The sequence below is a fragment of the Sardina pilchardus genome, chromosome 23, assembly GCF_963854185.1.
Source record: "Sardina pilchardus chromosome 23, fSarPil1.1, whole genome shotgun sequence".
Lineage (NCBI taxonomy): Eukaryota > Metazoa > Chordata > Actinopteri > Clupeiformes > Clupeidae > Sardina > Sardina pilchardus.
Genome location: NC_085016.1, coordinates 5,665,996 through 5,675,995, shown reverse-complemented (window position 1 = coordinate 5,675,995; position 10,000 = coordinate 5,665,996). Strand labels below are relative to the sequence as shown.

At 49.1% G+C, this 10,000-nt stretch overlaps 1 protein-coding gene across 1 annotated transcript in view; it reads left to right on the top strand.

The window, feature by feature from the left end:
• LOC134071730 (low-density lipoprotein receptor-related protein 1B-like) overlaps nt 1–10,000 on the top strand; it is a 250,591-nt gene that overhangs the window by 173,369 nt on the left and 67,222 nt on the right. The window contains exons 67-69 of the mRNA XM_062528566.1: nt 411–530; nt 3,028–3,147; nt 9,617–9,733. Of these exons, the coding sequence (XP_062384550.1) occupies nt 411–530; nt 3,028–3,147; nt 9,617–9,733 (357 nt within the window). The remainder of the gene's footprint in view (nt 1–410; nt 531–3,027; nt 3,148–9,616; nt 9,734–10,000) is intronic.

Here is a 10,000-nt window from a genome sequence, read left to right as displayed (position 1 = left end):
ACCTTGCCGCCGCAGCCGCTGTGGCGATTACGAATCACTTTTATTTTTGTCGGCGTGGCACAATGAAATTCATTGGAATCGGAATGCTGCCGGTTAAAAATGTCGACGCCGGTGTGCATGGCAGGCGACAGCACTCATATCGGCGCCTTTATATGGAGCGGTTGAAAGACCAGCGACTTATTTGTTTGGACCATTCTCTAAAACAGCTGGTCTTAAATCACACAGCACTTCAGTTTGATAGATCAGCTAATCGGTTAAATTGCCTGTGTTAAATGCACAGGCAGAATGAATACAAGGCATTCATGCTACGGCCTGAAGCCAGAGTTATCCAGCGGTGCTTATGTGCCGGTGGCGTTGTGATGTCTGCCGGTGATTTGATGCGTGGTGTACGCGCGGTGTGTTTTCGACAGACACCTACATCTGCCTGTCGGGCCAGTTCAAGTGCACCAAGAAGCAGAAGTGCATCCCTCTGAACCTGCGCTGCAACGGCCAGGACGACTGCGGAGACGCCGAGGACGAGACCGACTGCCGTAAGAACCGCGCACACCACCTCAGCGCCACTTAGTATTGTAATGCACTGGCTTTTTATGCATGAGGTACAGAGTGTGTGTGTGTGTGTGTGTGTGTGTGAGAGAGAGAGAGAAGTTGAGAGCAAGAGAGAGAGAGAGAGAGAGAGAGAGAGGGATAGAGAGCAGGAGAGAGAGATAAGGTAAGAGCGAGGGATAGAGAGAGTGTGTGTGTGAGAGAGAGAGAGATAGAGAGAGAGAGAGAGAGAGAGAGGGTGTGAGAGAGGGATAGGGGTCACATTTCTCTGTACATATTGGAAGTGCCTGTGATGAAGTATTCAAAAGAGGCAGCGGACGCCGGCCGACTACAGAGTGTGCTCCAGCTGAGCTAGGTAGCCTGGCGAGCAGCAGCGTAAAGACAGAAGCCCTCAGGTCACCATGTCCTGCGCCGCTACGAGTGCTACCACTCCCATCTCACTCATTCGCTAACGGAGAAAAGCCATCTAATTGGACGACGGAAGCCCAGTTTTTTTTTTTCATTAATCTTACTGTTGGCTAGAGGCGGCTCAGTTGATTTTAGGAAGGAGATGGAGGAGGAAAAAGAGAGAGTGGTGATTAAAATGAGCCCCGCTCGGCTGGAGAGACACTCAGGCGGGCCGCATGCGGTCCGGTTGCATTGTGGGATGTGTTTGGGGTGAAGAGCCCCGCTCTGGATGATAGGGGCGGACATGGCGGGGAGACGGTGCGGGATGTGTTTGGGGTCATCAGGCCAAGGACGCCAGCAGAGTCCATCTCACTGCTTTAGGAGAACACTGCACAGTGAACTGTGTGAAGCACAGCCACAGGCTTTGGGATCCGTACAGGTGGCAAGACAGGAAGGCATCAAGCCCTGATCCGGCCCTGATCCGGCCCTCATCTGGCCCTCATCCGGCCCTCACCCGGCCCTCATCTGATACGGGACGTCATGCCTCCAAGTGACAGCTGCAAGCTGGTATCGGGCTCGTGGAAAGCAATGTTCACTGACAGATGAAGACGGAGTGTGTCAAGCTGAATTCTCCTCTCCGCTCTTCTCTCCTCTCTCCTCTCTTCTCTCCTCTCTTCTCTTCTTCCCAACTCTTTCATTCTCTCACTCCTTTGCTCCCTGGATCAGAGAGAGCCAGAGTGGCTGCGGGGGAAAGCGAGATGTGTGTGTGGGTGTGTGAGAGAGAGCGAGGCGTGTGTGTGTGTGTGTGTGTGTGTGTGAGAGAGAGAGAGAGAGGTGTGTGTGAGGAGTAGGTGTGTGCACGAGTTCTCCTAAGCATCTGTGATGAGCCCCCGTCTCATTTCCATAAATCAGGCTGACAGCTCTAAGACACTCGGCAGCCTGTAGCCTGAGCCAGAGAGAGAGCCAGCCCTGCCTAAGAGCCTCCCGAGCCGCTCCCCGCTCCCCGCACCCCACACCCCGCTCCACGGCAGCGCAGAGCAGAGCAGAACAGACAGCCCAGGCAGAGGGGTTAAACCCAGCACTTCACACAGGCAAAATCCCCCGCTGCGCACACTACCTGTTGGAAGTCGGGCTCCACTTAAAACATGTAAGGGAGAGAGAGAGAGACGTTAGAGAGACACTCCCTTCCCCTCCTCCGCCCTCCCACCGCCCCACCACCACCACCACCACCACCTCCTCCACCTCCCTCTGTTACTTCTCCTCCACCTCCCCCCGAGCCCCTCTTCTCTCTGAGCCTGGCTTTTCCCCCCTGATGTCGGGGAGCTGCGAGCGCAGCCAGGGCGGAGCAGGATGCGGGCGCTAAGTGGCCCAGCATGGGGCTCTCTGGCGGGGCTGGAGGTGGGTGCGCAGGGGCCCTCGCCGGAGCTCCAGAGACCCAGGGAACTGAGCCCGGCCTGGGGCCAGAGATTAGGCCGACAGAGGGGGGGGCTTAGCCGGGGCTAATCGTGTTGGGAGGGCAGGCTTTGGAGATGGAGGGGAAGAGTGGAGTGGAGTGGAGGGTGGTGGTGCTGCTGGTGGTGGTTAGGCTTCAATGGGTGGGTCTCTCCGCTGTGGGTCTGGATTACACAGTGCGTCTCTTGGAGTGGGCTGAGGGACACCAGGGAGAGATGGGAGCATCTTTCCAAGAAAAGATTTTAGTTTGCTCCCTCTCTCTTTCTCTCTCTCTCTCTCTCTCACTGTCTATTTCTCTCTCTCTCTCTCTCTCTCTCTCTCTCTCTCTCTTTCTCTCTCTCTATTTATCTCTCTCTCCAAGTATCTCTCGCTGTCTCTATTGCTCATGTTGTACTTTTGCGTAGGTTGGAGGTTCTGCTGTCACCGTCTGTAGTTTCTAACTGTTGCATCAGTGTTGTGTATTAGGAGGAGTGGGTGGAGTTGGCTGGGGAGATACATGGCTTCTTCTCTCCCATTTATTATCTCTTGGCCTTTTCTCGTGTGAAACCTGCTTTTGTTTTTTTCTCTCTTACTTTCTTTCTTTCTTTCTTTCTTTCTTACTTTTCTTTCTTTCTTTCTTATTCCTTTGTTTGTTCTTCACCTCAGCTGAGAGCACGTGCTCCCCAAACGAGTTCCAGTGTAAGACCACAATGCATTGCATCTCCAAGCTGTGGGTGTGTGACGAAGACCCTGACTGCGCTGACGGCTCGGACGAGGCCAATTGTGGTGAGTGTGTACACACACACACACACACACACACTCTCTCTCTCTCTCTCTCTCTCTCTCTCTCTCTCTCTCTCTCTCTCTCTCTCTCACTCTCCCTTTCTCTCCCACACACATACACATCTTTCACTCTCTCCCTAACACACACACACACACACACACACACACATCTCTCAACCCTCACCTCCCACATCAGCTGATCCTGTTTTCATCCTGACTGGTGTGGGGGCAGCAGAATTAAACACGCAGAGCAGCGAGTGAAATCAGCAGCACTCTCATGCCTCCCTTCCCCTCATTTCTTTCCATTAAGCCTGTGTATGCAAGATAACCTACTAATTTCCACATTAGTGCCGTTGTTACCATCCAATTGCTGGGAGACGTCGGTGGGAAAAAAGAGCTTTTTCACTGGACAGAGATGGATAGAGGGAGGTAGAAAGAGAGAGAGAGCGGGAGAGAGAGAGCGGGAGGGAGAGAGGGAGCAAGAGAGGGAAGAAGAGACGGAGAGAGTGATGAGTGGGAGAGACATTCCAATAAAAGCCACTCACCCAGACTGCTGTTGCGCTGCTCTTTGGGGGACTCCTGTCTAATTGCGTTATTTGCACTCTTTGAACATTTAACACTGCCAACGCTTTTTTTTTCCTTCTCTTTTTTATCCCCCGTTCGCTTTTTCTTCTTGTCTGCCCTTTCTCTTTTTTCACGCGTGTGGAACTGAAATGGCTAATTTGGTGCGATAACGTTATGCAGACATCAACAGAACGCTTTACGAGCGCTGCCCTCATTAATGCTGACTGACTTTAATATGCCCATAAAGGCCCTTATTATGTCTGCGTGCCGTGATTTGTAGGAAGTGCGCACAAGTCACCCTTCTCCATTCGCTCGCTTGATCGCTCGCCTGCCTCCCTCCCTCCCTCGGGTGAGAGATGACAGCAAGGAGGAGAGGAGAGGAGGAGGAGGAGGAGGAGAGGAGGGGAGGAGTGAAGGAGAGGAGGGGAGGTGGAGTGGAGGTGCAACCTTGGCATTTCTGCTCCAATCACCACGTCTAATGGTGACATTCAGGCGGAGGGAGACGCTGACCGCAGGGTCGGCCTGTGTGTGTGTGTGTGTGTGTGTGTGTGTGTGTGTGTGTCGTCACTGACCTCTCTATTTCATCTCGCCTCGGACACGCCGGCCAGACCCCGCATTCACTCCGCCGTCCCCTCCTCCTCCGCCGCTAGCCCTGCTGGAATATTCAACACGCCAGGACTTGACCTCCTTTTTCTATTTTTGTGTGTGTGTGTGTGTGTGTGTGTGTGTGTGTGTGTGTGTGTGTGTGTGTGTGTGTTCGGTCCATCTGGCTGTGTGTGAACATGTTTAGGTGGGTGGGTAAGTGTGAAGTGTGGTTATGGCATGTGTGTGTGTGTGTGTGTGTGCACGCATGCGTGTGTGTGTGTGTGTGTGTGTGTGCACGCATGCGTGTGTGTGTGTGTGTGTGTGTGTGTGTGTGTGTGTGTGTGTGTCAGTGCATATGTTCCACTTCCAAATGGAGATCTGGGAATTGTTGCTCAAAGCACTTCTCACTTGTAATTTTAATACAGAAGAGGTCCGTGAGCTGCCTTCATGTCCTGCAGCGTTTCAGAACAGCTGCAGTAAGATGCTACAGATGTTCAATCAGTCTGTGATTTCTGGTGTCATAGTTTATGCTGTAGAATAAGTAAGTAAGTAAAGGACAGTAATAAACTGATTAAGCTCGGTAGGAAAGCCAGCTCTGTCATTGGAGTGGGAATTCAGCAGGACTTATTGGGAGTGACTACAAAGAGGCAGGTACTGGACAAGCTGATGAACCCTGTTTTTCTAAAAAGCACCTCTCATCCAGTGAGCGACACGCTTGTTGAGCATAAGAGCACCTTCAGTAGCAGGCTGAGATCCCTCAACTGTTCCCTTGAGACACATAGAAGGGTTTTCTCCAACAGCCATTACAGACTCTACATCTCCTCCCCTTTTTGTTATTACGACAAACTGATGTGATATTTTATTTACTTTTATTTGGTGTGTGTCTGTGCTATTGTGACAGAGAATTTCCCTTGGGATGAGCAAAGTTTTTTATATTGCATCTTATAGAAGTTACAACTACGCTGATGTGTTGCACAGTCTGACAGGCAGCTAATTGGAAACAGCAGTTATTTTCATCTCCACTTAATTGCATTTTACTGATATTTACTGATATTTCTAGATGACTACTGTATATATTAGTCAACATTGTGAAACTATACATTAACACTATGGAAACAAGCTCATGTTTTCTTTTTAGCATGAAGAGAATGAATAGCTTTGGTATCAGTTTTACCTTTCAACATTTGTTTTACAATAGTCTGCTCCAAACTTGAAAGAGTATTTTTTTCTGGTCAAATATGACCACATGGCCCTACAGGTACAGCATTGCCCTGTGAGCTATCAACCTGGTGTAGTCTGCTGATGCTGTCAGCATTTCCAGTCAATATGATGGCAAACTCTCAAACAATGCAATAGGAAGTCCTCAAGATATTCCCATCGCGTTCCAAGGACAAAAGTCATAGTTGAATAGCAAATCAACTGACATAAAATAGCAAAATAACAGTAAACAAGAATGTCAAAGTACAGTAAAGGACTTGAAGTAGAACTCCCAGAATGTAAATGATGTTGGCTATTTGGGGCCATTTTGAGTTCTGCGTTTTGACAAATCCCCTGCATCACCTGAAGTGTGAATGTATCCTTAGCAAATATAATTACTTTTATTCCTCTCACTCTTGCCGTCTTCTCTCCGTGGCTGAGGGCCGGCGGCTGTGGAATTGATATTGATGTGTTCAGGGCTCACCAAGTGAGCGGTTATAAAGAGAATTCATTTAGGCTCACACATGCATTTATGATTCAGAGTATCGACGCCGCGGCTTTTTTTTTTTTTTACAAAGCGCTACTTTATGTAAGGGGAAGAATGCGCTGGGATAATAGATGAGTGCCGGTGAAAACCGTCCGCATCGATTGTGGAATGAAGACGTAGCGCCCGTTACAGTCCCGGGCTCTTTTGCGCGGATGCCTCGGCTCGTTCATCACACAATCAATGAATTGTTCATCAGGTGAGTCCCCGCTGCAGGAAAAGTCACACGCTCGCGCCGCTCATGAGCAGTGGATGGGATATAGCACGTCCAATGAGCGAGAGAGAGAGGGAGAGAGAAAGAGAGGGCGGGAGGGGAGAGTGGAAGAGAAAGAGAGGGGGAGAGTGGAAGAGAGAGAGGGAAAGAGAGACGAACAGGGAGAGAGAGCGGGAAAGAGGTAGAGAGGAGAAGAGAGGAAGAGGTAGAGGGGGGAAGGTAGAAAGAGGGGGAGAGAGGAAGAGTTAAAGCGAGGGAGAGCGCACTCCTGCCTGTGTGCCCTGGGGTGTAGCGGTGACTTATTTATGAGAGGTGGAGTGCGGTGGGGAAGTTTGTGGAAACGGCCGCCATCGCTGAAGAAAGGTTTAAAGCTAATGTGAATGGTAATGCTAAGAGGCTTCTGCTACTCCACGGGGACTCACGCAGGGCATCTTGGCCACGCGGCAAACTTTTTAAAACACAGAGTCGGGAAGAGACGGAGAGAGACAGAGGAAGTTACAGAGCGAAGGGAAGTTAGAGTGCGGAATACACAGAGAGGGAGGGAAACGTGCCCTTTTGACCCGATGTCCACTGTTTGGGTGCCTACGCAGAGAGGGAGACAGAGAGAGGGAGAGAGAGGGAGGGAGGGAGAGTGAGAGAGAGAGAGAGAGAGAGTGTGAGAGTGCAAAGGATATTGAAAGGTATAGGAGTTAAGGGAATTCAGGGCACAAGACCAGCCTTTTTTAGATATCCTCCAAATCACACTAAATCACACCCACAGTCTCACACACACACACACGCACGCACACACACACACACACACAACACACACACACACACACACACACACGCACACACACACACGCACACCACTTTTCATCAGGTAAGGATTGGGCTGCGAATAAAGCATGCAGATTGCTGCCAGCCGATTTTCTCGTCTCAAGCCCAAAATCAGCCATGCTTCACATCTCCCAGTGATTGGGCTATGTCAACGCCATATCTCTCTCTCTCTCTCTCTCTCTCTCTCTCTCTCTCTCTCTCTCTCTCTCTCTCTCTCTCTCTCTCTCTCTCTCTCTCTCTCTCTCTCTCTCTCTCTCTCTCTCTCTCCCTCTCTCTGAGATGCTGAGATGCTGAGCTTCGAAGGGCTCGATCATTTTCACATCAGTCATCCTCTCGTGGATGTATCTCAGATTCCTCTATTTTTAACTTGTCTTCTCAGGATACTGTTCAAGTTTTAAGACAGCACTCGGAGCGGTTGTTTATTTTTATTCCTAAATGTACTGATAACTGCCAGAGCTGTCATCTGACCTTTTATTTACATTTCTGAGATCTGGACGATGAAGTTGAGTTGACAGATTAATTTGATGTTGTCACAATATGCTTGCCCACGGCTCAATGATTGAGATGTTGCCAACAGTTCTTTTTTATTGCCTAACAAAGGTGGTGATGAGACAGTCCTTTGTGATGGCTTTCATAGCCACATTTAATGTAGAACAGAAAGCTATTTTGCACACATCTGGCGCACCAAAACATGCTGTTAAATACTGTATGTGGACCTGTGCGGTGGTGCTAAGAAATATCTAGTTGATTTCACCCACAGTTAACCCACAGGGTCCAATGCATCAAGCAGATTAGTTGTGAGCGGTCACATCCCCTGGGGTCAAACCAACGTAACCTTCCCTAAGCTGTGGTATTTATTTGTTTATTTATTTGTTTGTTTATTTATTTACTGTTGGAGCGGCGTCAGATCGATAAGGCTTTGCTGTACTTCTGCCCACACGGCTAAGCGTTCCATTTCCACGCGTCCGTCACAAGGGCCTCTTCTCCGGACGACACCAGAGTCGCGCGCTGAGAGTCCAATGAGAGGCTGCTCGGTGGGAGCGACGGTATTGTTTTTCACTGTGTCACAGCAGAAGCTTTCATTAGTGTCACCAGAGCTTAATGGGTCTTTTTCTCCCCCTCGGCTCTCATCAATTATTCACCGTCTCGCTGCAGTCACAGCCCAATGTGGACCTAAGCGTCATTTATTTGATATGTCCCCGTATTGCTGACGTGGATTTATTTATTTTACCGACGCCCTCGTCAATTAAGTGTTGATGTTGTCCAGTGGACTAGCTCTCATGACGGCCCATGAATCCTTTGGCACCTTTTTCCTACATCAAGCGCAAGCAAATCATCTCCACCTGTCAGGCTATAGCCAGTCTAACATGCGTTTCTGTAAGCGTCAAGTCATTTAAACGCACTTGAAAGATTTGCTAGCTGTCATTTGTGCAGCCAAGCTGAGGCGTCTCACAGATGGAATTAAAGTTGTGATGGGTCTGTGCAGGCCAGGCTCCCAGAGAGAGAAAGAAAACAGAATCCGAGAGAGGGCGAAAAATCCTCTTTTTTTTTTCAGCCGTTGCCACCGTCCTCGTTATTATTACCGATCAACCTGCGCCGGCTTGAGCAAAAGACCAAACATCTAATTTAATTTGGGTGCCATGGGGGGGTCAGTGCTCATTTATGTGTTAATTTCCTCCTGTGTTGTGGCTCGCTACACCCCCCCACACACACCTCATCTCCACCACCACCACTCAACGTCCCCCCCCCATCTCCAGCAGTCATCTCCCCTAACAGAAGGTGACTCCAGCCCCTGAGCCAAAGCTTAATATTCCTCTCCAGCTCCCTGCCAATTAAAGCCCTCTAATGCCACATCCAGTCAGAGAATTACCACTCCAACATGGGCGTCTACATGGGCAATTAATAATGTATTATGTATTTATCATCACTCCTCATCGATGGGTTAGGGATCCGACAGGGCATGGAGAGGGACCAAATACATCATTGCTTTCCAGAAACAACCTGATGCGCTCAGATTAAAAGGGGTTATTGTTTTAGAATTAAGAATTAAAAAATAATAATTAGCACGCTTTCAAACTATCATTCCTAATCACTAGGCCTGCTACTTCACTCTGTCCCACTGAAGTCCGGGCTATATTCAACATCCAGACGCTTCACCACTACTCAAGATATGCCTGAAACAATCAAGTTCACTTCCAGTTTTAATGTTATGTAATTATGTTAAGTGCACATTTAGATGGTCTAATAACTCATTATAACATTATAAGATATCTGTCTTGGTTGTATGTCTCAAAGGCAGGCGTACAGGATATATGCACTTTGTGCTGCCTTCTTAGATACCTCTCATCTCCTAGAAAGTTTACTTTGACACTTGCTTTTGATTAATTCGAGCTTTCCCAATTAACGAGCACGATCATTACACTCTCTGAATCAGTTGACACGGCACATAAAGGAAATTATGTTCATCCCAGGCTGTGCATATTAATATTCATCATTTGAAAAAAAAAAGATGTTGACGTCGCTGTGGTCTGTGCCTGTCTGTTGTCTAGACGAGAAGACCTGCGGTCCGCACGAGTTCCGCTGCAAGAACAACAACTGCATCCCTGACCACTGGCGCTGTGACGGCCAGAGCGACTGCGGCGACAACTCGGACGAGGAGAACTGCAGTGAGTCCAGCGAGCTCATTTACTTCCATTAGCGTGGTTAGCATATGCTAATGCGTTCTCTCATCCACTCCTCTCTGCTACTGATGCTGATGCTGTGTCTGCCTCTGAGGATGCTGTCTTGAGTCTAATCTAGCTGACCAGCCCAGCGAGCTTCCTGTTTTGAAGATGACAGAGTTCTTCTGTATCATCCCTACCCAGCCTCGTGCTGTTTGATGTTGACGACCCAAAGCACACTGCCACTGTCAAAGTCACAGGGCCCAGTTTTTG